Genomic DNA, 27,570 nt, shown 5'->3' with positions numbered 1-27,570 from the left:
CAAAAAGGTAAATGGTGAGTTATTTGCTGCTTATTATACTACACTTAATGATCAAATATTCGTTTAGAATGTAGAGTAATCGAATCTGGTTCAGTTTTATATATTTTATTAAATTGATGAAGATGAATTCATACAGTGGGACAAAAAAGTATTTAGTCAACCACTAATTGTGCAAGTTGTCCCTCTTGAAAATATTAGAGAGGCCTGTAATTGTCAACATGGGTAAATCTCAACCATGAGAGACAGGATGTGGAGAAAAAAAAAACAGAAAATCACATTGTTTGATTTTTAAAGAATTTATTTACAAATCATGGTGGAAAATAAGTATTTGGTCAATACCAAAAGTTCATCTCAATACTTTGTTATGCACCCTTTGTTGGCAATAATGTAGGCCAAACGTTTTCTGTAACTCTTCACACACTGTTGCTGGTATTTTGGCCCATTCCTCCATGCAGATCTCCTCTAGAGCAGTGATGTTTTGGGGCTGTCGTTGGGCAACACGGACTTTCAACTTCCTTCACAAATTTTCTATGGGGTCGAGATCTGGAGACTGGCTAGGCCACTCCAGGACCTTGAAATGCTTCATACGAAGCCAGTCCTTTGTTTCCCTGGCTGTGTGTTTGGGATCATTGTCATGCTGAAAGACCCAGCCACGTCTCATATTAAATGCCATTGCTGATGGAAGGAGATTTTCACTCAAAATCTCTCGATACATGGCCCCGTTCATTCTTTCCTTTACACAGATCAGTCGTCCTGGTCCCTTTGCAGAAAAACAGCCCCAAAGCATGATGTTTCCACCCCCAAGCTTCACAGTGGGTATGGTGTACTTTGGATGCAATTCAGTATTCTTTCTCCTCCAAACACGAGAACCTGTGTTTCTACCCAAAAATTATATTTTGGTTTCATCTGACCATGACACATTCTCCCTCTTCTGGATCATCCAAATGCTCTTTAGCGAACCGCAGACGGGCCTGGACGTGTACTGGCTTCAGCAGGGGGACACGTCTGGCAGTGCAGGATTTATGTCCCTGGCGGCACATTGTGTTACTGATAGTAGCCTTTGTTACTGTGGTCCCAGCTCTCTGTAGGTCATTCACTGTGTCCCCCCGTGTGGTTCTGGGATTTTGCTCACCGTTCTTGTTATCATATTTACGCCACGGGGTGAGATCTTGCATGGAGCCCCAGATCGAGGGAGATTATCAGTGGTCTTGGTTGTCTTCCATTTTCTAATAATTGCTCCCACAGTTTATTTCTTTACACCAAGTGTTTTACCTATTGCAGATTCAGTCTTCCCAGCCTGGTGCAGGTCTACAATTTTGTCTCTGGTGTCCTTCGACAGCTCTTTGGTCTTGGCCATAGTGGAGTTTGGAGTGTGACTGAATGAGGTTGTGGGCAGGTGTCTTTTATACCGATAATGAGTTAAAACAGGTGCCATTAATACAGGTAACGAGTGGAGCCTCGTTAGACCTCGTTAGAAGTTAGACCTCTTTGACAGCCAGAAATCTTGCTTGTTAGTAGGTGACCAAATACTTATTTTCCACTGTTAATTTGGAAATTAATTCTTTAAAACTCAAACAATGTGATTTTCTGTATTTTTTTTTTTTTTCACATTCTGTCTCTCATGTTTGAGGTTTACCCATGCTGACAATTACAGGCCTCTCTAATCTTTTCAAATAGGAGAACTTGTACAATTGGTGGTTGACTAAATACCTATTTGCCCCACTGTATAAAATATCCACACTTGGGGAAAAAAGATATCATTCATCACCAGCACTAATGGAAAGTTTTAACAAAACCTTGTATTGACATCTAATTTTACAATACCGGTCTTGTCATCTATAGATTAGTCTCCTTTGACAAACATGCTGCTCTCTTTCACAGGAAGGAGCTAACTCCAAGTGCTGTGGCCTGGCTAGTTTCCCCTCTGGCATAGAGGAAGCTCCTGTGAAGCTTTGTGATAGCACAGAAACACTGCTGGTTGATAAGCAAGGTGTGAACAGCAGTGTAAACTTGTCACTGCAGGGGGCTACAATGACGGATCAGAGGTTAAAGGGTTACAGGGCTAACAGCATGTCACTAGGTAGAGCTACCAATCATCACATCTTTAATTTATGGGGGGTTTTGACAAAAGATTGACTATATTTGAGTTGCATTTACTTTCAATCAAGATGACATTAATTATGTATGATGTTGGCTGGACTTGCTTGTCTAGAGATATACTTTCACACTTGTAGTTGGCTTTATCTAGCCGAAATCAGTGGATATAAAACCAAACCCTGATTTGGTTCTTGTTTACACAACAAAACTTCCAACAGTACAACTTGAGTCCCAATAAACCACATGTTACTAATTAGTCACAAGAATATATCCAGCTAGTAGATTTGTTATACAGCATTAGCTAATGATGAGATCGATTGGCCAAATAAATACATCAGAGAAAATCAGAGTAGATAATAACTTTAGCAATCATCCCCACAATCCAGCTTCTTAGTACTCTAGAAAATAGCATTTTAAAAGCACGGCAGGCTGGACCACATTATCATTGCTGTTGCACTGAAAAGATCGTCAAACTGCAAACAGCCTAAAACGGGGGGTGCGCGATCCGGCTCGAAATTGTGGTATCGGCAAGTGCCAACGATAAGGGCGCAGATACCATTTACCGTTCCAGTAACACTGAGCGCAGGCTTTTTTCTCCTGACACTCACTACACTCTGTGTTGTGTAATCACACGTGATTATTTTGCATGGCAAGCAGCTATCGCTATTGACCTGCTCCAGACCAATGAGAGCAGGCCAATGGTTGCTCTTAACCAATGCCGGGGCAGCTTTTTCATATGGAGAGGGGAAAAAAACTAGGAGTAGGAGAAGAAAATGTCGACGGTTCCGGAATATTTCAGTGAGTACAATGGCTCGGGATGGACCGGAGCAACAAACCCTGGGCAGTGGGACAAGAAGAGTGTAGCAGCAAGACATATGTCCGAAAAACTCACCGAAATGACTGTTGTCTGTAACCTGCCCCTGCCTTCGTTGAAAGCGTGGGAATCCTGCTTTTATTGGCTCATGCAGTGCCTAAGTATAAAGCCCCAAGTTGCAAATACATTAAGGAGACGACTATACTGCACTAAAAAAAATAAAGTAACGAAATATGTTTTAGAAAAGCTGGAGAAGGCAGGGGCCATAAGCTTTTCAACCGACGTCTGAAGCAGCCAAGTCTCCCAACTTTGCCTGCTTAGCTTGACAGCCGACTGAAAAGCGTAGTACTTCATGCGAATGAAGGATCTCACACACACCGGCCAAGCTATTGCTGCTCAATTGGAGCATCCCAAAGTCAAAGGTACTTTATTTTTCTTGTCTTTTACAGAAAGAAATGCTGCAGTAATTTGAGACCTGTTGCAAAAGTGCTGTAGAAGTAAGCAAAGTAAGCTTTAAGTGGCTATGCTGTGTGTGGGTGTGCGCGCTGTTTGCATTTGTGCGTTGCTATAGATGGAGTTATGTTGCTGCTGGTGCAAAAAGAGGGAGGCTAATAGAGATACAGGATGCTGTGGTCAATTATTATTATTATTACTTATAATTTCATGAGAGTTGCACTGTTTGGCCTTTGAGAGTTTTAAAATAGTTTATTCATTTCATTTAGAATTTATTATTATGAATGTATTTTTACTTTCTTACTCTTGGGCTAGTAATTTCACGAATTGACCACTATTTTGGCCTTTGAGAGCAAAAGGTTTATTCAACTTTTGTCACCTATGCCAGGTATGCAATAAAAAGTTCTACTGGATTCACTTTGTATTAGTCTTTCTCTTGTTTCGCAAAGGTAAGCAGCAGCCCGACAAGCCATGATAGCAATGATTTCACATCTAAGTATATAGCTCTTAAAAAACACACATATACAGTGCCTTGCAAAAGTATTCGGCCCCCTTGTACCTTGCAACCTTTCGCCACATTTCAGGCTTCAAACATAAAGATATAAAATTTTAATTTTTTGTCAAGAATCAACAACAAGTGGGACACAATCGTGAAGTGGAACAACATTTATTGGATAATTTAAACTTTTTTAACAAATAAAAAACTGAAAAGTGGGGCGTGCAATATTATTCGGCCCCCTTGCGTTAATACTTTGTAGCGCCACCTTTTGCTCCAATTACAGCTGCAAGTCACTTGGGGTATGTTTCTATCAGTTTTGCACATCGAGAGACTGACATTCTTGCCCATTCTTCCTTGCAAAACAGCTCGAGCTCAGTGAGGTTGGATGGAGAGTGTTTGTGAACAGCAGTCTTCAGCTCTTTCCACAGATTCTCGATTGGATTCAGGTCTGGACTTTGACTTGGCCATTCTAACACCTGGATACGTTTATTTTTGAACCATTCCATTGTAGATTTGGCTTTATGTTTTGGATCATTGTCCTGTTGGAATATAAATCTCCGTCCCAGTCTCAGGTCTTGTGCAGATACCAACAGGTTTTCTTCCAGAATGTTCCTGTATTTGGCTGCATCCATCTTCCCGTCAATTTTAACCATCTTCCCTGTCCCTGCTGAAGAAAAGCAGGCCCAAACCATGATGCTGCCACCACCATGTTTGACAGTGGGGATGGTGTGTTCAGGGTGATGAGCTGTGTTGCTTTTACGCCAAACATATCGTTTTGCATTGTGGCCAAAAAGTTCAATTTTGGTTTCATCTGACCAGAGCACCTTCTTCCACATGTTTGGCGTGTCTCCCAGGTGGCTTGTGGCAAACTTTAAACGAGATTTTTTATTGATATCTTTGAGAAATGGCTTTCTTCTTGCCACTCTTCCATAAAGGCCAGATTTGTGCAGTGTACGACTGATTGTTGTCCTATGGACAGACTCTCCCACCTCAGCTGTAGATCTCTGCAGTTCATCCAGAGTGATCATGGGCCTCTTGGCTGCATCTCTGATCAGTTTTCTCCTTGTTTGAGAAGAAAGTTTGGAAGGACGGCCGGGTCTTGGTAGATTTGCAGTGGTCTGATGCTCCTTCCATTTCAATATGATGGCTTGCACAGTGCTCCTTGAGATGTTTAAAGCTTGGGAAATCTTTTTGTATCCAAATCCGGGTTTAAACTTCTCCACAACAGTATCTCGGACCTGCCTGGTGTGTTCCTTGGTTTTCATAATGCTCTCTGCACTTTAAACAGAACCCTGAGACTATCACAGAGCAGGTGCATTTATACGGAGACTTGATTACGCACAGGTGGATTCTATTTATCATCATCGGTCATTTAGGACAACATTGGATCATTCAGAGATCCTCACTGAACTTCTGGAGTGAGTTTGCTGCACTGAAAGTAAAGGGGCCGAATAATATTGCACGCCCCACTTTTCAGTTTTTTATTTGTTAAAAAAGTTTAAATTATCCAATAAATGTTGTTCCACTTCACGATTGTGTCCCACTTGTTGTTGATTCTTGACAAAAAAATTAAATTTCATATCTTTATGTTTGAAGCCTGAAATGTGGCGAAAGGTTGCAAGATTCAAGGGGGCTGAATACTTTTGCAAGGCACTGTGTATATATATATATATATATATATATACTGTATATATATGTGTATATAAACGGAGGGGTATTGGCATGGTATCAGTATCGGCTGATACTGCACAGCCAGATATCGGTATCGAGGCCAAAAAAATGGTACCTAATTTTTGCATGCCACATGTAGTTATTTCACTAAGATGATTTCCAAGTGTAATATGAGCAAATCCATCCCAAATTCATTTTTGTCCACACGAATTGGTTTGCCGTGATCAAACCTTATATACTGAACCACACCAAATTGGTAAACGAAATAGTGTTCGAATAAAACTAATTTAAAGGTCCTACAGTCATAAATCTAGCATGTGACTTGGTGATTTAGGTCCCTTGGCTGAGCTTCTCCATCTGCTTCATATCACACCATTGCACACTCCCTCCACTTCACCATCCCACCTTCCGTCCTTCTCCATATTATGGAAAAGCACTACGGTGTGACCTTTGACACCTTAATCAAGTGGCATTAAAGGGCCTCTTAAATGAAACTGACGGACTGGTCAGATTGGACTGACAGGGCGACTGACTGACTAGCCCAGAGGCTAAGACGGATCCAGAAGCAGCGGTGCTGAAATGCTTTTGCCAACACATCGGCGGTGGCAGAGGTGGTGGGAGAGTGTTGGCCATCATAGGGTTTACAGATTAGCCGGGCTTATACTTTACTAAAGGGGCCTTCCAACCTCTTAGGATTGTCACACATCTTTTTACCGCTTAGCCATCTAGAACCCGTCTCTGAAAGCCTAGGTGTCTGTCTGTCAGAGGCAGATGGAGGTTAAAGGTTGAGAGTGATTCCATGATCCAGTAATGTTGTACAACTTCACAAGAGCCACCAAGCTTAAAAATAAGTAGACGATCTACACTAGACATAAACTTTAGCCAAACAGCATATACAAATATTATACGCATTAGGAAACATGTTTTGCAAACTATAAATTCCACATGTTTGACCACAAGCTAAGACCCTACTCATTTTGAATTTCAATGATTTACAATTAGCTGGAAAGTGACGGAATGTGGAAAAAAACGCAAAGTGCAACAAGAGGACAGCGATGCAGTCACAAAGGAAGGCACATTAATCAGCATGAAAATGAAAATTAGATCAATGTGTTGATAGCAGCAAGGATAAAGGACAGAAACGCTATAACTTACTGTGGAGGGTGATAGCTTTTATTTGTCCTCCAGTACGGGTTCAACTAACTATCATCCACATCCACATTTAAACTCACTGGGGTTAAGATTTGTGCAAAAGAGTTATTCAAACTAAATGGTTAAAAAAAACGCTTTGTACAAAATGCCTAAATTAAAAATAAAAAAAAACTCCTCTCAGTAAGTTTGCCCATGTGCATTACTGAGCGCCACCACCACGCTTGTTTCAAATGTACCGAAGTTGGCGACATTTATGGAATTTGAACAGGTCAGTTCACGTTCAGCAGAATATGGCCAACTTCTTATGTTTGTTAACAGTAATTTACAGCAACTTAATATGTTCAGCGGGTAGCGAGTCCAACTAGGATCCATGTAATGGAGCTTTCAAACCACACGTGTTTTGCGCTGCCAGCATTCACCGCAGCGTAAGGCACAGGCATGGTGGCGGCCTATCACAAGCTTGCCAAAGTTTTTGCTGGTTGCTAGGTAACTGAGCAGCCCAGTAGCTTTTCACTCTGGTCTGGGTGAGAAGTGGGCTGTCGGCAGGTCGATTTGTCACTTTTAATGTAAATGTGCTTTACTTTTATTAAACAGTACCGGAGATGATGATTGGTACTCCAAGGTTTTGGGGAGAGCTGAGGAATTAAAAGTATTTGGAGACCCCTATAGGGTGTACTTAAGGCTTCTTCAAGTTGGTCAATGCTTTTCTTATCCTTTCTAGAGGACTGCTCTTTGCCCTCAAATCAACACTAGGTAACGTTTCAGTTTTGGTCAATATTAGCGACGCCAGTGGACAAAAGCGGTAGTGTTTTGCCTTAAGGAAGACTGCGTTTTCCATGAGGACCAGCGCACACCCACACAGAGTTGTAAAATCATGATATCCCGGTCCCCTGAGAACGGATAAAATGACAATTCTGTTTCCAGCGGCTGTGTAAAGGATGAATAGTAATAAGGTAATGAACCTAGTTGTGGCTAAACAATAGCATATGATGGTTAGCAACCGTGTGGCTTAGTGTCAGCGCTGACGAGTTCGGTGGGGGGTTAAAGCCGGAACAATGTTTAATCTTAAGTATCCTTTTATCCCTAGTAGCCTCTCTTTTTTTTCTCCTCAGACAAAATTTTTGTCTCTTTTGTTGCTGTCTATCTTTACAGAATTCGCGCGATAGCGTTCAAATCGACTTACGTTTTTATAATGAAAGGGGGAAGTGACGTATGCCGTAAAGCAGTCTGTACATTTGTAGTTTTTTTGTGTGGCAGGGTTCCTGCCACCCTCCTCAAAGTTAATCAGAGCCAGTGAAAGTTATACAGAGCCCCTCAAGATATAAAAGAGGTGTCATTCAACTAGTTGTCAGTCGACTTATGAAAATATTTGATAAAGGTTGAAGTTACCTAGTTTTACTTTAAGGCATCACACAACAAGAATATTCAAAATGATATCAATACATAAACTATTTTTTATGCTCTCTTTTTCATTAACAATTAATAAATATCTCATAAAACCATATACTATGGGGAAGTTGCTCGAGATCTCAGCAATATAATGGTATATATATTGTAATGTGTTATATCGTGTGTGGTAACCATGATAACAAAATACAAAATGGGGATTGGTTACCACAAAAATGCTATAAACCATGTTACTGTTCGTTCGTATTTCGGAGGTAGATATGCCTCAACGAAGCAAACATGTTTATCGTTTATTTTTTGTATTTCACATAGTCATGGCAACCAGTAATATTCAATAAAGATTCAGCTGTAAAGAACTTACACTAAAGGTCATAATTTCAAAATACTCAGGTATAAAAAGATAGATTTGATGTACTTAGAGGAAGGCTAAGAAAATATTGAAGCATTCTTAACTCATAGCAAAACAAAAGCATATAAAACATATTGTTGGGAAAGGGCAATTTGAAAGAAAACCAAAAACTGATTTGCTGATGAGCGCATGGCAGTTAAAATAAGACAAGAGAACGCACTCAGCACCAACAGACAAGGATCAGATATGGCAGGAGGGAGGTCTGCCCTACTCCCTAACCTTGGTGAATCTAGTGACTTAGTGGTGGAATGTGAGTGACAGTCACCAAACCTTTAAACCAGGTACCACTATGTAGAACCAATTATCCTCAGTTTGTACATTCTCTAGTACTACAGTCATCATTGGTTATTTGATTTTTTCACAGGATATAAACTTGTATCTAAGATGATGCATGTAAAATCCATCAATCAGAGATTGCATCTGTGTTTCAATAAATAATACTTGAAGGAGAAAAAAAAAATCAATTAATCCATTCATTCATTCTCTATACACCTGCGGTCAAATGTTTTGAGACACTTTCTCATCCTACTGAATGTGTCTCAAAACCTTTGACTGTTGTTCTACATCGAGCAGAGGGTCTACTAGAGCTTATCCCAGCTGATTTTCGGCAAAAGGTGGGGAACCCCATAAACGGGTTACCAGCCGATAACAACAAACTCCTGACAGGAAGGCTAGAGTTCGGATTCGAACCTATGACTTCTGAGCAGCGAGGCACATGGGCTTACCAGTAGTTCACCGTTTATTGTTTGTGGGTGAACAATGACACCATTGTATCAAAGTAATGTTTTTTCGGGGAAATTATGTGGATGTCCCAAAGAAATTGTGGCATGGTGTTTATTAAAGGCATGGTGAGTATACACGACATATATAAAATATGCTAATCACTGACCTCATAAACAACAGTACAAAACAATGATTACACCACTTAGAGCAAATTCCTAGAGATCCTAACTCTATAAGTCTTACAGAATGCATAGTAGGGGTATTGACGCTCTAATTTTAGGGAAAACTATATAAAACACAGCCTTGGCGGAGCCGCCAAACAGTGAGCTGATGTGGCTTTGAAGTCCAGGGCTCAAGATCACAGTCTACTCCTAACTGCAGAGCTCACTCACACAGAAGCAATGATGTAGCCTCCAGGGCCAGTGTTAAACTGCCCAGTCCAGACAATGTGTGCAGTCTGGAAGCTGATTATGCTGATGCACACCATGGGCACACGGAAATATTAGCCACAGCTTTCAAAACACCAGATTATATTTCACGTTCAAAAATGTTTTCCTTATTAATTTCTCTAATTAGCTTGTGGTCAGGTCATTCCATGTAATGCATCCAGTTTGTAATTGATTTGACCCAGAAAAGAATGTTCACAAATTCATCAAGTTTTTCCTCCTAATTTATATATGTACTGTACTTTCAGCCAATAGTCCTCTTTACATCAATTGAAAGACATAAAAGAAAACAGTACATAACCAAGACCTTTTAACAGCCGTTCAGAGTTTATGCTTGACAAGAAACCTTTATTTTACAACTCTACCACATCCACTTCGAAGATAAAAACAAACAAAGATGTACACGCAAAGTAAACTTAAACTATGGCCTTCACTAAGTAAGCCGCACCCATGTGATTCAGAGATGGAAAGGGGGGATGAGAAACAGGCACAGGACATATTAATAACAGGTCCTAAAAGTCAGCAGGCCTGAAGATGACCAGTCAAAAGCGTTTGTCTATGACTTGTAAACACTCAGGCTCGGGTATCAGGAAGAGGCTGAAGGGCCAAGGGAGCTCGATGCTCTCCTCACCTAAGAGACCATAACTCTTGCTAGGCCAGAACCTCTTGCAGTTAAGCTTACGCTGAAAAGAGAGCTTATACACCTTCCAGACCTGGTCTCATTGACAGCTGCCATTAACATTCCTGCCTGACCTGGTAGAGTGTATGAAGGTTAAGTGGGGTGACGGAGATGAGGATATAAAAAAAAATTTTTTTTTACATATAAAACACATTATTAGCTCAGCCATTTCACTTTGATTAGGTAAATAACCTTGTCCATTTTAAAAAGTGGTCACTAAAACTGCTCCCAAGGAAGAATTGTATCAGCTGCTATTGAACAAAATAGTACAAATTCATAGTTGGGATTGTTACTCATCAAAAATGTCTCTTTTCGAAATCCTGCTGCTATGTGTAATGGCAGGAAGATATATTGCAAGGCCTTCACCCTTGCAGCGAACACCAAAGAGGTTGACATAAACCAGGATTCTCGGACCCTACTTCATTCAGCGATTCTCACTTGGGCCTGAGCTAATACACTTCTCTTTGTGACACAGGGAAGTGCAAAGGTATTTTGACACAAGGACATAAATTTAGACAGGCACAACAAACAGAAACAAAACCGAATAACTTAATCTTCCCGAATTTACTAAACCCTAAAGCCCCACAAAATGAGACTGTGTGGTATATTTATTATTTAATAGCCAATCTATTGTGCACTTTTTGCACCTTTCATCCAAGGTGTTTATTGTGCCGTTAAGAACTGAACGTACCACTTCTTCAAAGGTGACAAAATAAAGTACTGGAATGTGTTGTTCATTCGACAAGCTCTGTTCTTTGTCCTTAATCTATAACAAAGGTAAAACTAGCAGACTGCGGTCAGAGTCCGGACCCTGACACCATTTTGTCCGGACCTACAAAAATATTGTTAATTAAAAAGGGCAAATATTATAAAGATAAGATTTTTCAATCACGCATGTGGGCAGCTACACCTGTGTCCTTTGAGCGGGAGCCCAGACGAGCAGACCTGCAAGTGGTCAAAACTGTTGTGCTGTTTTATACGTGGTATATGCAGTAAGAAACTTGACAATTATGGCGTTGTCTAAAATTAGAAAAGTGGACTGAGAATTGGAACGAGTGGACTGAGGCTTATGCTTTTATTTTGCCAGTAGCGAGTTGTACAAGGCCACTGTCTTGTATGCACACTCTTTCATGCTTGTTAAAAGTGCCAACATCAATTGAGCAGCCTTACGAAGCACAAAACGTTTGACACAAATTACCCATAAGAATCAGCAAAAAAAAAACAAATAAAGAGAAAGGACAGCGTGAACATTCAATATGTAGCAACTTGAGTAATACCGAAATGCAGTCCCTGACAGCACAAACAGTTGATGAGTACTCACTGCGAACGCATATGATTTTAGGCAAGTACAATAAGCCTTTTGCCGACTCTGGTATGAGCGTATGGAGGCATTGACAGCCTTACACCTAGCCTGTGACACTTTGACTTAGCCGATTCCGTTTTCTGAGTGGAGGTGAAATAAGTTGTTTTTGTCACAGATTACGATCAGGAAAATATTTCGTCATCAAACCATTTTTTCCGTGACATTGACGAGCTTAAAGCATGTCTTGGGAGACTAAAACATGACGAGATAAATGCCAGTTTTCGTCTGATGAGACGAGAACGAGATGAAAATGTGCCATAGTTTCTTCCATAAAATCGCAATGTGTGACATTTTTTAATCATATGTGTAGTTAGTCTGCATTGTAGCAGTGTTTGGTCGTGTCACTCATGTGACGTTCTGCACCCCTCTCCCACCCGCCCAACACACACACGCTCTCCAGTGTCCTCTCCAGACTTACTTGTTTTGAAAACACTTGGTAAGATTTGTTTTCTGATCTTAGCTAGACAGAATATGTCGTGTTGCTTTAGCCCAGTACTCCTCAAATAGTGGGGCGTGCCCCCCCAAGAGGGCGCAGAGCAATGCCAGGGGTGGCATATGTGACCTTGGGGAACATGCTTTTTTTTTTTTTTTGCCGTACTTGAATAAAGTATACTTGCGCATCCACTCAGTGGGTGGCAGTGGCGCCCTCATTTTCGGAGTGTGTGCAGTATTTTTGAAGTAAGCAAGAGCACAGTGCACACAGAAAAGAGATATAAAGCGCTGTGCGCTGTTTTCGAAAGCCATTTTCCGGCCTTTTTTTTCGGCACAACACCGGACTCACGCAGCGACCCACTGTCTTCTTCGGTTCTCACGTGTCCGCCCGAGAAGGGCCATTTACGGCTTGGGATCGTCACGACGACCGCCCTCACCTACTGTTCTCCCTCGGCCGCCGAGAATGCGCTTTTTTTGGGCCGTTCGCCTTTTGGCTTTGAATTTTAATACAGTGGGAGATGACAAAAGACCACTGTTTACTGTGTCTAAAAATGACTATAGCGGACAGCCGGAAGCCAAATCAAATAAGACGCCACTTAAAGACATTAGACACCAATGTCAGTGATAAGCCGCTTGATTATTTTTCATCGAAAACGTGCCGAATATTGCCAACAATCGTCCCGCTTTGTCAGTGTTATATTAGTAAACGAGAGAGCACTGTTAGCATGCGCAGTGCAAAATAACCCCACACCATTGCAAAGGAGGTGATACTGTGAGTGGCGTAAATAAAAACTGTCCTTCTGTCCAAAGACTTTTTTTTTTTCTTCTTCTATTCAGTTTTGTTTTTCGGTCAAATTTTTTGCCATATTGTCGTCATGAGTTAATGTTTCGAATTAAATTGAATTTGTTTTTATTTACTGATTTTATTACATTTTATTTTTCAGTATCAAATGGTCAAAAATGTACCTTGAGTCTGAGTGTATTTTTACAGTTTGGATGTGACTTTTGTTTTAAATTCAGGCAAATTGTTGTGCGTTAAGTCTTTTCTGTTACAAACAAAACAATGTTAATATTAAGTTATACTTTATTATAAGTTGATCTGTTACTTTTTTTTCTGTAATAGAAAAAAAGGACACGCTGTTAGGCTGAAGCGTACTTATAATTGTAATTTTACAGACAAATGATACTATTTACAGTGGCGGCAGAGAGTTTGGGGGGGGCGCGAAACATTTACGTCTTACTTGGGGGTGCGTAGCAGAAAATATTTGAGAAGCACTGCTTTAGCCTTTAAAGGTCTATGTTGAGTGATCATCACACACTTAATATAACTTGTAGTGTTGTTAGCCTAGCGCTTGCATCATGGTGAAGCGTCAACTTTTTTTTTTTTTTTTTAACATAGTTTGTGGCGTCCAGGTGGGTTTAATTAATTAAAAATAATTTATTGTTTTCCTACCAAGTGTGTATTATCATCATGAAAACGGTGATGTCCTTGTAGACTATTATGTGCTCGTCTGACAATGCTCATTCGAAATTGTTGGAAACCTTTATTTATTTCATTTTCGGCTAAAGTAACTGTCGACGAAAACTAGACGAGATTTAAAACTTCAAGTCATTTTTAAATGACTAAAATATAACTAAGACTAGTAATTTTTTCCGTCCAAAAGAATAAGACAAAAATTAAAAGGACTGCCAAAAACAACACTGGGTTAATTATGTGAAATTGATCAAGTGTGCAGTATTTTTTATGATGAAGTTTGGATATTTGCACAAAATGAATGAATACGGTTCATCTATCGATCAATGTTTTCAGTTGAATAAAAACACATAATGCACATATATAAATAATTGTCTGGACCACTGGGCAACAGTTAAGCCTGGGAAAGTCCAGGTAAGGGTAAGACTGAAGCGGAGGTAGGAATTAGTGTGGGAGGAACAGGCTACAAGACACAGAGAAGGCATGGAACATGGGAGGAGGCAAACTGCAATAGCCGAGCTGTGAAGTAGCTAATGGGCTCTCATCCTCTTCCCTTTCCCACGACAACGCTATGTTTTCTACGGCCACTGGAGCAATCAAGCCTATATTGGTTAGGCTACTGGCACAGAACTCCACTCGACATGCTTCAAAAGTGCCAACCTTGCAAGATGCATTCTTTATATGCCTGGACTCTGATTAGCCTTTTGTGAATTACTCCGACAAAGACTGCCTGTATGACAGTTAGCAATTACAGTGTAAGTAACAGGAATACGACACAAAATAATGTCTGCATCTGTCAGGAACGATATTGACAATTTGTAAAAAGAAACATTTCATCCAGGCAAAAAAAATGCAGCTTGTTGCTTGGAAATTTAAAGTAAACCATCTATCTACATGACATTTGGAGAAATGGAAAATATATGCAATTTTTGTGTCTATGTCTTGCAAGAGCAAAATTAAATGAACTCAATAAAAATCTTAATGCTATACGCCTGCCACAGTTAATCTAAATAATACCCATCTATTACCTGAAAATAAAACAGCAATCCCCTAAATTAGGCGATCTGGGGAAGCCAATTGTCTTGACTGTGTTGTGTGATGTTTGATCTGGCTGTGCGGAATGTGGTGACCTTTGATCTGGTGACAACATTCAATTAGATAAGGTTAACTAAATTGACCTCCCTCCACCTCTGGCACAGAGCTGGATAAAATGTAAACGCCTTGTTTGGCACACAGTGAACCATGGATTACCACTGTGCAAATTTTCAAATCAGAATCCCTGTGTATTTGTCAATCTTTTTCAAGTGGTAATTTAAAAAATACTTTCCAAAAAATAAACACATGCACACAAAAATACCTCGTATGGCGGTATCTCTACATACGAAGCTAATTCGTTTCAGCACCTTGTTTCTAAGTAGAAATGGTCGTATGTCGAGCAGGATTTTCCCATAAGAATACATTAATTCCATTAATGCGTTCCACAGCCAGAGAACCTACACTAAATCCTTAATAATGGTGCTTGTACTATTGTATTACTCATTAATTATGAATAAAAATCTGAATAATAATAATAGTAATAATGTTATAATGTAACGAATCGGGTTATAATGTGGCGGTTGTGTTTTGTGTGGTGTACCTGAACGCACCGTGTGGCTGACTTGACAGAGTGAGAAAGGGACTTTTTACTTTCACTTATTTCAGCTGCGGCACACAGCAGGCATTTTGTGTTGCACAAGTTCAGAAATAAATGATTTAAAACCTGACGAAGCTGGCGATTTTTTGGCAATGTTACCACAATAATATTTGTCACTTTAACTTATAAAGACTGGCGAACGGAGGTCGGAGGAGGATCGTGGAGCTTGAAGACATTCTTCGGCCGTATTGCAATACTGTCGAGCCAGTTCACGAACGCGCTCACCATGCGCTATTATGTTTCTATCATTTCCATCTTCATTTTATTGGTAAGCCTCACTTTTTTCCTTTTATCACTACCTGCACCAACATTCTTGGAACCCATGTTGATTTCTCTAAAGAAAATCCACCGCGCATCCGTCATGTGGGAAAACAAAGAAACTGCATCGCTGTCATAAATCGTCGTATGTCATCGGATGTAGAAACAAATGGCGGATCAAATTTTACTCTGGATGTTGAAAAGATCGTGTGTCGTCTATGTCGAGGTACCACTCTATTTTATCTTTTTATTTTAGGTTGAGACAATATAAAATGGTAAATACTGGCCACCTGTGTATGTTATTTTTTGAATATTTAATTGGCCACATTTACATGACCTCATGACCTAGGAAACTGGTATTAAACATTTGGTTATGTTGGCTTGCGTCAGATCACACCACAACCACTGTCTGTCAAATAATCCATCAGCCATGGACAAAAGTGAAACTATGTTCGACATGACCTGTCCATACTCATTCAAATTCATATGCAGCAAATCATGGAAACAACAGTTATTTTCATTTGTTTTCTTTCAGCCATTGTACAGTGGTACCTTCACGTAATTTGCATATGCAGGCTTTTTCACACTAATGGCAGCCTCTGGTCTAATAGTGTGCAGTGCCAATGTCCAATTAGACAGAAAACTGCTTATAAGCATGACACATTTGGAAGTGGTGTCGTTACAGTATTTCAGCAAGTAAACAGTGAGGCTTCTTTTTTTCTACATACTATAGTCCGTCTCGCAAGGGGATCATTGGTTCACAGTAACCACCAATAACTCTAGCCTCAAAAACGTCTACATTGTTGCAAAAGAACAGTTTACAGCCGATCTAATTCAAATAACCTAGATGTTGGCTAGGGAAAAAAAGCTTTGATCAAGATTAAAGTAATCTGGGCCATGCCAATGGCTAGGTTATTGACAGTGCTGTATCGTATGAATAAATTTGGGGTTGTTTTTCTGCAAAACAAGACAACTCTGTTTTTAAAAGAATGAATCGGGTCACTTATTGTGAAATTTTGAGCCAAAACCTCATTCCATCAGTGAGCGAGTTGATGATTAAACATTGCTGGATCTTCCAACATGACAATGATCCCAAACACACCATGCAGGCAACAAAGGATTTGCTCCACAAGAAGCATTTCAAAGTCCTGGGGTGGGCCAGTCTCAAATCCTTAACCCCATAGAAAATCTGTGGAGAGAGTTGAAAGTCCATGTTGCTTGGCGATAGGCCTAAAACATCACTGCCCTAGAGGAGCTCTACTTGACGATGTTAAACTGTGTTCTTGAATCTTCCAAACTGTTTAAGTGACATAGTGTAAATTTTACACCAGTGGAATGGTGCTAGTTGGCCGTATGGCAGTATGTAATGGCAATTTTGACTTGCTTTATTTCTTTTGAATCAAGAGTTTTTGTGTACATGTAACATATATTAGGGCTGCGACGATTAATCGATTAACTCGAGTAATCCAATTAGAAAAAAGCTTCGAATCAAATTTTGCAGCTTCCAGGATTCGTTAAGTGGCATTGTAATGGTTTGTTTTGTAACTGTTTGCATTTAGTTTTATTGATTTTGGTGGATGCACTGCCCTCTAATAGCAACAGTGAATATGACCCAACTCGTTTAAGATGACTGGATCCAGCTGCTCCCTGTTAAGACCAACATAAAGTTTTTAATTGAGCTAATATGACTGTTTATGCATTCGTAATTTAGTTTTGAGGTATAGTTAGCTGTTTTTTTTTTTTTTTTTTTTTTTTTTTTTTTTTTTTTTGGGTGGGAATATGTGTTTGAACGATTTACGAGAATTGTCAACAAAAAAAAAGTTTTTTTTTTTTTTTTTTTTACAGAAGATTTTAGAGAAATATTTTTAAATTTACAGAAAAAAATTTACAGAATTTAAGCTAGCGGATTTTACTGTGCAAGTTAGCCAATTGTTCTGTGACAAGTTTTTATGGCACAAACCCGCACAAACAAAGCACAAATGAAACAGACGATTCCCCACAAATTTTGAGTGATGTGAAGGGCCAACTTCACACAGATTGTTACTTTGTGTTATTTGAATGGGTCCATCTTCAGCAGTTTACATTAACATGTGGCATCATAAAGTGTTTTAAATAATAAAGACAATTTTCCATCGTTTCACTACTGGTAAACTGATCCTTTTGAAACGTCAAATATTTTCTATGAATGTTACCTCTCTTTTAGCAAATTGTAGCACGAAAACTCAGTGCAACGTTGACATTAAACAGGAAATATATTTAATCAGTTACTACAATTTACATCTAAAAACTACATATGACAGAGACATTACAAAATGAAAAAAAAAAAAAACAGTAAATGTAAATGAATGCATGTAAGTCTTTTTTTGGTCACATACACAAGCCGTTTAGGTCTTTTAATGCATTTAGACGTCTTCAAAACTGATGGGTTAACTTTCACACGGCGAATAAGGATCATTACTGCTTTCTTTCCCCCTGACCTTGCCCTTCTTACAAGACAATTTGAGAACCCTTTGACCCATAATGACCTCGCTTTACTCTTCAAGGCCAAATCTTCATTTTTAGCCCAGTCACGATCACATTTTGGTGCTATGGGTACATTCACAGAACACTGAAAATTCAGTAATATTATTTATTTATTCATGTTTTTCATTATGCACAGATCACAACATTGTCAAAACAATTCAAGTTCAGAAAAGCTACTGGGGTGAAAAATGTATATGCTAGCTAAGTGTTAACTTTTGAGTTTTCAGAAATGTTGTTTCTTGAATACCCTCATCTTATATGTGAAATTGTAAAAGGAAAGTTTTTTGTTTGTTCAAAACAATAAACAAACATACTATCAAGCTGAAAATATTTCATTCCAAGGTTTTTCAAATGACTTGTTTGTTTGTATCACCATCTTTTGAATCACCATCTTTTTGACAGTGATTATGTTTGTTTGGTATGGTTTTGTATGACTGCAAAGAAAATGTAGAAATATGTCAGTTGTTTCCTATTCACAATGCTTAGCGTCAATCTGATCTGAACTCCTAGTTAGATGAAATAGCTGTTGTGACTTGGTAAGTGCTAAATAGACACATGGGGGCAGTGATATCATTAGAGAAGGTAGACTGATCCACAGAGCCAGCCACACGCCAGCCCAACTCCAGCACTCTCTTCACTATCAGCTCTTATACATTCTGACACTGTCACAAATCTCTGTGCACCACGTCTCAGCCTCATGCGGCAGTCAAACTTTAAGCACTGTGAGACTAGCCTAAGTACACTTCACAGATGAGCAGCTTTGGTAATGGGCTGTGATTGACCTCAATAGCCAGTTCTGAGTTGGTTCCCTCATGTCTAATCTCCACATTAGCAGTTTTGCTTCCCACATACGTACTGTTGAACATGACGAGACTCCTCAGTCTTGCAGATTTAAAAGACCGAGGTTTACAGTGCATTCTGAAAGTACTCACATTTCCCCCATTGTTCTTACTGCCTTATTGGGAATAAATAAATTCATTTCCCCCCATTGTTCTTACTGCCTTGTTGGGGGGGGGGGGGGGGGGGGGGGGTGAATTATACAAACAAATTTATGTTCAATATCTTGTTTATTAAAGGCGACTTCCCAACTTTTTTTTCCCATAAACTTTCATAAAATTTTTGATGCGCAGAATTGCATTTTCAATGTATTTTAGTCATTGTAATCATTTTTCCTTGCTTCTGCAAACAGTCAGACTCAATGTGTGGTTGCCTGAATTGAAATTTAAACTCTTTGCTCTGATTGGCTTTTGTACGAGAGGGTGCATCGATCACTAGCGGTGTGCCAAAAAAAAAAAAAAAGATTAATTAGATGCATCGAGATTCGACACATGACGATTTGAATACAATTCATAAATGTTCAGAAACTATGATTTTCCCGAATAACTTTGACAGCCGCTAGTAGCGGAACGAAATTCAAGACACATCTGCCGCCCGGACACCTTTAATGGACCCACGCACAGCATTATGATAGATGCAGCTGAAGTTACTGAGCAAGAAATGTACTCCAATTCAAAAGACTCGAAAATAAATTTGTGTATGAGACTGCAATATTAGAGGTACATTTTGGGTGCTGATGTTTTTTCCCAATTTTGTGGATTTTTGCGATTTAATTTTGGAATCAGAATATGTTTGCCTGGTCTAATCCATCATTGACAAAGTCTCAAGACTGTTGTTATACTACTGTATAAAACTTAGCTTTCGTTTAAATTTGTCAGCCAGCCAAAGTTCAAGCCAGCAGCTTAAAACCATCATACTGCTGCCTGAAACAAAGCCAGTGTGTTGATTTACCACACGACGGAGTGCATGAACATATGCACAGGAGTGAAAGGGAGTATGATAGATGGACATATGAAAGTACAGCATGTCTTTGAAATATTGTAAGGGAGGAGACTACCAAGGGATATCCCAAAATTCACACCTCATCTCTGGTGCAACTCATTCAAGAGCTCCAGTTTCAAGAAAAAAAGAACATTTGTGTTTAAATAGATGCAGGCATGACTTTTTTACTTCCATCTCAAAAATGCAAGACTGGTTGGAAACTCCAATATCAATTAGGAAACTACATACACATGTACATATTACAGAGCCAGACACACTGTCCGAGGATATTTTTAATGGGAATTTCTATGTATTGGAATTAAGATTAAAAATCACTTTGTACTTTTACAGCCTCCATTGTTTGGTAAAGAGATCAAAACTGGGGGGTTTTATAGGGAACATCTTTAACATTTGCTGTACTCTCAGTGTGCTTGATTAAATGTAACATTTTCAGAGTGCTAAGAGTTCTAAGAAAAGCATAAATCACTGTCCTGCAGCTGCTGGCGTGCTTAGGGAGAACACATGCTATTCCTCACTCACTCTCTCGTTTTGTCTTCGCTATGATCATAAAGCACACCCGAACCCAACAATCCCTCCTCCTCTGTTGAAAGTCGCTGTGGTGGAGGGTGGCGGGAAACACCTGCAGGCCGCTGCTCGCCCTGAAGTTGAGCATTAAGCCAAGCGCCTCACACGCCCTCTGGCCCTCCGCTCCCTCTGGTCCCTCACATTAGGCCTGTCCAAGGCCCCCAAAGTTTTTCTCATCAATCAATGGTGACAGGCCAAGATCAAGCCAAAGAGGACTGCAAATGTGTGTGAATGATGTGGTCAAGGACATAACAGTAGGCTCAAAAATTAGTAATTAATATGATTTAAAAAATAATAATAAAGACATTTTACAGTCTTTCATAGTCCCTTGATGTCAGGTGCAGAGTTAACCAGAATCACTTCATTAATTGTATGTAACTGAAGAATGATGTTGCTTGTTGCATGTTAAAATAATTACTAGCTGTATTATGTTTGTTAATGGACACTATTTGTTATTATGCACTCACAGCAAGTATAAGTCACGTAAGGATTAAAAAAAATTTTTTTTCCTTTAAAGTATAAATCTGAAGATTGTGCTAAATGGACCATCTGCATTTGAAGCAAAATTAATTATTTATTACCAGTGTTGTTAATAACGGCGTTACAATATAACGGCGTTACTAACGGCGTTATTTTTTTCAGTATTTTTTTTTTTTTTTTTTTTTTTTTACCGGATCCTTTTCACTCAGTTCCGATCCTATAAAATTGCCCGATCGGCCTGAATTCCGATCACGTGAAAAGGATCGGGGACAACCCAACTAAAATTACAGTGGTACCTTTACTTAGGACATCAATTGGTTCTGGAAGTAGTCACGTAATCCGAAAATTTTGTAAATAGAGATGCGTTTTACATGTAAATGCCCTAATCAGTTCCAAGCACTACTCACATCCCAAATTAAATTTTATAATTGGGGTAAAACCAGAATAAAACAATACCCCAACACATTTGAATCACTCAATATACAATACTGAACCTAACCATTAATACCTCTAGTGAAGTTGATAATAGAAAAAAATGCAAAGAAAAAACAAAAAATATATATCTTACCTTTCGAGTGAGGCAATGTCCTCTTTCAGGAGATAGATGGTGCCTATCGCCCATCTCACGCTTTGTGACACAAAAACAAGAGGAGACCTATGCTCTAAAGTGCTACTAATGTAATGAACCATCTGTGGGCTTAAAACTTCGTGAGACAATGAGGAGCCATGTGCTCATTTGGTTCAGACGTCAACCTGCTATATGCACGATAAAACCATCGCGCCAGTGTACGTCATCATACTGCGACATCCAAATTGAAACATCACCAACAATAGGAGAGCAGAATCTGATTACGCAGGCATGATGGGAAATATTATGACCAATAGGGCAGCAGGATCTTTTGGCGCGACATTTAACAGCAGAAAGCAGGAAGTACTGTACATACCCATCTTTTACAGAACTGTATAGTATTTTTGCCTCTTTTAACCTAATATTTCTTTAATAAGAGGCAATATTTTTCCATTATAACGTGTCGTAACCTGAAAATTCCGTTTGTCGAGACGTTCATAAGTACATCTACCAATGTATCTTTTATAATTTAAAAAAATGCATGTTGCAAATACACTGTTACGCGATCATATAACATTCAAAAGACAGCATGTCAATCTTCTACAGTCCTTTCTGTGATTCAAATGAACTGAGATTAACGTTTTCTGGAGGGATTAAAAGCAAAAACTACATTGAAAACAATCAATCAAAATCTACGTATATGCACTCTTAAAGATGATAAAGTTGACTGTTCCAAGTGTTTTAGAGAACTTCCAGGACTGACTTCACAAAAGACACATTTCAAATCAGAGTACGATCTAGTATTTTCCCTTAAAAATAATCCTCTGGAGTAAAGTGCACTTTCCCAGCCATCTCTGCCACACCTGCACTCCTGGAAGGAGTCTTTCGGGATCCTTCGCACCTCTGTCGTTACGGCCATGTTAATGTCATTCAAGTCTTCAACATGGGTTCCCATAATGATCCCCTTGAGTCAAAGTGGGGGATCACAAAAAGCCAAGTTGGCTCAGCTGAGAGGTTTCTCCAGCAGGGTGATGATTTCAACAAGGAATTATTTGATGATCAGGGCATTGTGAGCATGCGTGTTATGTTGTACTTTAAGTATGCCTCTTGTCATTCATGTCCTTTTCTGACAAACGTTGAATTATGATAGTTGCGTGATTGATATAGTTAAACATCTTACCATGGTTTTACTCCACTTTGCTTTTCCTGCACTTTCCTGTGATCACACTATTGGAATTTGTAGATTGCATTCCTGTGAGCCACATGGGATGTATCAAATGTACGCAACAGGCCAAATGAACTAAAATTCTGTAATGTCATGATCGCAAATGTTGGGTCATGAGTCAGCCCTATGGGAGCAAAGGGTCCAGCTCATTTAGACTGGTGCTACTCCTCCTTTCATCTTGGCTAGAATGAAGCAATGCATTCATCATTCCATTAACACTGCTCTAACAGGCTTCCCGTCACCCTCTGGATCATGGCAGAGACATTGAATATATGTTGACTCAAGTCTTTGATGTAAGCCTGACCACCGTGCAAAACACAAGCCTATAATCAGACACCCAAAAAATGTCTGCTGCACACAAACATTAGCACACATGAGGAGATGAACATGGGAACTCACAGATTTCAAAATGATTTCTCAGATGTTGCACATGATACACATACGCAGATAAAGAAACATAGCAATCTGCTCAAATTGTTCCTTGTCAAAACACTAGGGTTCTTTTCAACTCTAACCGTATTAACAGATAAAAGAATTTCTGACAGATATATAGTATATTGCGGGGTCTGTGTGTATGTGCAAGCAGTATGTAGTGTGTGGGTGCCAGCTGTCCCGCTGGGTCTTTTCTTCGGTTAATATTTGAATACATTTTAATGAACATGTGATGTTATACTTTTGAACTTACCGCCAGCTAGAAAGATAAACGCTTGTGACAGGAAGGGTAAGAGTACAAGCACATTCTAAACGTAAAATTTAAATATGCTTTAAAAGATTCAGCCGTCAATGAAAATAAGATGTTGCCTTAGCTACATCTGCTGAATATACTGTAAATTTCAGTCCTAAAGTTTCAATCCTAAAAGTTTAATCCTTACAAGGGGTTTTACCTGAATTCCTGCAGTCATCTTCTTGCTGTGGCACCTGCACAGAAAATGCCAGCAGGTCGGGAGCCAAAAGTGATTCAGGTTTTCGACTCTCATTTAGCCATTTCCTTAAATGCAGTTCCTTAGTATCGGATGGTCCCTGGATGAGAGGAACCAGCTTCTCCTTGACAACTTCCCCTGAGCCTGTTGGCCAAAAGCAAAAGGCCTCCAGGAATTAATCAGTATTTGAAACATACAACTGCAAAACAGCAAATATTCTATACTGTAAACTGAAAGGAAAGACAAATAATGCAAAAGATAGAAATATTCGTAAGGAAAAGATTAAAAAAAACAACAACAACAAAAAACATGACTACACAAGTGGTGTGTTTGCATTGTATTGCGATATGCTATTTTTATTTTATTTTTTTATTTTTTGGGTCCTGTTCAGCTGTTTGACACGGAGAATGGAAATGTAAGTGCCCGGTTGGTCTGAACAGTTTTAATGTTCCACATTGAGAGTATGACATACTTCCATTGTGATCATTCAACATACCTCGTTTATTATGACAAAGCAGCAAACAGAAAGGGGTTATGGGGGAACAGAAGTAAAGGAACACAAGAGAAGAAAAAAAAGAAACAACAACAAGAAATACATTGAACGTCTAACTATTAATATGTTGGTGCTATCGTCAGCTAGATGTATTTCCGGGGTAGAGGGTACACAAATGAGCTCTGTGATCTAGAACCCAGTAATCGTGTGAATCCCTTGTGAGTGTAAGCCCGTTGGTGACCAACCCTACGCCGCCCCATCGCCAATCCCGGCAACGGGACCCCCCCACCCATGTGTGCCCTATCACATCCACGAGCGCACGCAAGCCCAACCAAGCGCGCGACAGCCACGCAGACGAGCGGAGACGCCACGTGGGGGCCAACCCAGGACGATATTAAAACTACAAGAATTTTGCCAGATAACTTAAATAGCTCTGTTTGGGATACGCCTGAACTGGGGCTGAACGATATTGGAAAAAACTGACATTGCAACTTTTGGGTGGTTTGTGATAGATTGTAATATATATTGCGATATCAAAACTAAAAGAATTTGAATAGATATGTTTTAAAAGACTTTAGCTGACTCACCGCATTGTATGAATAAAATGCCATTTATTCCAGCTAAGAGGGTTCATTTGTGAATGATGAAGATTGCCGTATATAGAAAGCAGATGTGGGTAGTAACGCTTTAAATTTGAGTAAATTTTTGAGAAAATTTTACTTCTAAGAGTAGTTTTAGTAAGCCATACTTTTTCTTTTACTTGAGTATATTCGTGAAGAAGAAACACAACTCGTACTCCACTACTTTGGGCTACACTAGAGTCGTTACATTTTTCCATTTATTCTACATATTGACTTTATTTTTGCCAAAGATGCCAACAATAGCTCCACCAGTTTCATCGATAAGATGTCACAACAATAATAACATGACTAGATTATACTAAATAGACTCAAGCTTGCCGTTCTATCGCGGCAGCCTGTTAATCATGTGTCGTCTATAAAGCACTGTAAAAAATTAAGTATTTGCTGTATGTGCTGATGAAAAATACTTAAATTAAAAAAATAAAAAAACATCCAACATCGTGCACAGTCACTCACAATGTAACTCATGACTTGAGTATTCTTTTCATGAAATTCTTTTTTACTTGTACTTGAGTACATTTTGGGGATGACTACTTTTACTAGAGTAATATTATTTTGAAGTAACGCTACTTTTTCTTGAGTACAATTTTTATGAAGCAAAAATTGTACGTCCTGCGCTGGAACAATTGCGCTTGCGCACATTGCAATGTGGATGTTTCGACGATACAGTGCTGGCTAAAAGTACCCCTGCAATTCTGTCAGATAATGCTCAATTTCTCCCAGAAAATGATTGGAATTACAAATGCTTTGGTAGTAATATCTTCATTTATTTTATTTGCAATGCAAAAACACAAAAGAGAATGAAAAAAAAAAAAAAAATCATTATCATTTTACACAAAACTCCAAAAATGGGCCCGACAAAACTATTGGGGCCCGACAAAAGTATTGGCACCCTCAGCCTAATACTTGGTAGCACAACCTTTAGACAAAATAACTGCGAACAACTGCTTCCGGTATCCATCAATTAGTTTCTTACAATGCTCTGCTGGAATTTTAGACCATTCTTCTTTGGCCAATTGCTCCAGGTCTCTGAGATTTGAAGGGTGCCTTCTCCAAACTGCCTTTTTCAGATCTCTCCACAGGTGTTCTATTTGATTCAGGTCTGGACTCATTGCTGGCTACTTTAGAATTCTACAGTGCTTTCTCTCAAACCATTTTGTAGTGCTTTTTAAAGTTTGTTTTGGGTCATTGTCCTGCTGGAAGACCCATGACCTCCGAGAGAGATCCAGCTTTCCCACACTAGGCCCGACAGTATGCTGCAAAATTTGTTGCCAGTCTTCAGACTTCATAACACCATGCACACGGTCAAGCAGTCCAGTACCAGAGGCAACAAGCAACCCCAAAACATCAGGGAACCTCCGCCATGTTTGACTGTGGGGACAGTGTTCTTTTCTTTTAATGCCTCTTTTTTTTTTTTCTGTAAACTATTTTGATGACTTTTCCCAAAAAGCTTTACTTTTGTCTCATCTGACCAGAGGACATTCTTCCAAAACGTTTTTGGCTTTCTCAGGTAAGTTTTGGCAAACTCAGCCTGGCTTTTTTATGTCTCTGGGTCAGAAGTGGGGTCTTCCTGAGTATCCTACCATAGAGTCCCTTTTCATTCAGACGCCAACGGATAGTACGGTTTGACAATGTTGTACCCTCGGACTGCAGGACAGCTTGAACTTGTTTAGATGTTAGTCGAGGTTTTTTACCCATCATCCGCACAATCTTTTGTTGAAATCTCTCGTCAATTTTTTCTTTTCCGTCAAAATCTAGGGAGGTTAGCCATAGTGCCATGGGCTTTACAATTATTGATGACACTACGCACGGTAGACACAGGAACATTAAGGTCTTTGGAGATGGACTTGTAGCCTTGAGATTGCACATGCTTCCTCACAATTTTGCTCAGACAGTTCTTTGGTCTTATTTCTTTTCTCCACGCTCAATATGGTACACACAAGGACACAAAACAGAGGTTGAGTGAACTTTAGTCCATTTTAACTGGCTGCAAGTGTGACTTAGTTATTGCCACCACCTGTTATGTGCCACAGGTAAGTAACGTGCTGTTAATTACACAAATTTCAGACGCATCGGATGATTTTTCAAAGGGTGCCAATACTTTTGTCTGGCCCATTTTTAGAGTTTCGTGTGAAATGATAATGATTTATCTTTTTTTTTAATTCCTTTCTCTTTTGTGTTTTTCATTCCAAGCAAAATAAATGAAGCTATTGCTACCAAAGCATCTGTAATTGCAAACATTTTCTGGGAGAAATTGAGCATTACCTCACAAAAATGCAGGGGTGCAAATACTTTTGGCCAGCAGTGTAGAAACATTCATGAGGAAAAGATATCTACAAAACCATGACTACAGAATGGGTGTGTATTGTAAAAAATAATGATGATAATAATAATAAACACAATAATGTAAAAGTCAAAAATGGCCTTTTTGAGATTGCTCAACCCTCTGTAAAATCATCATACTATGCACTTATATGATTTCTATATAAACCCATGATCTTAAGATCCGTAAAACGAATGCTAGGGTTGACCTGTTGGACTCTTGTCTCCAATAGAATCCTCGCGTCAAAAACATGACCAGAGCCCAGTGACAACCCCACAGGGGAAAACAGCAACTTAATCACACAGCTGGAAGCGAATCAACATAAAGACGGGAAGACAGGAGACAGAGTGAATAGTTTAAAAGTGTAGGTTTAAGAAAGTAAAAGACCGTCCAGTTTAGTCCAGTCAGCCTCACTCTCTCCCTC

At 39.3% G+C, this 27,570-nt stretch overlaps 1 protein-coding gene across 3 annotated transcripts in view; it reads right to left on the bottom strand.

Moving 5' to 3' along the window:
- Positions 1-27,570, bottom strand: part of LOC130914348 (intermembrane lipid transfer protein VPS13B-like) — a 625,421-nt gene that overhangs the window by 461,315 nt on the left and 136,536 nt on the right. For all 3 annotated transcript variants that reach the window (XR_009062893.1, XM_057833447.1, XM_057833446.1), the window contains exon 19: positions 23,654-23,833. Coding sequence is in view for 2 of the 3 variants with exons in the window: in XM_057833447.1 (XP_057689430.1) it covers positions 23,654-23,833 (180 nt within the window). In the remaining variant the exon portion in view is untranslated. The remainder of the gene's footprint in view (positions 1-23,653; positions 23,834-27,570) is intronic.

This window comes from Corythoichthys intestinalis, chromosome 4 (genome assembly GCF_030265065.1).
Source record: "Corythoichthys intestinalis isolate RoL2023-P3 chromosome 4, ASM3026506v1, whole genome shotgun sequence".
Classification (NCBI taxonomy): Eukaryota; Metazoa; Chordata; class Actinopteri; order Syngnathiformes; family Syngnathidae; genus Corythoichthys; species Corythoichthys intestinalis.
This window is presented reverse-complemented; position numbering and strand designations above follow the sequence as displayed.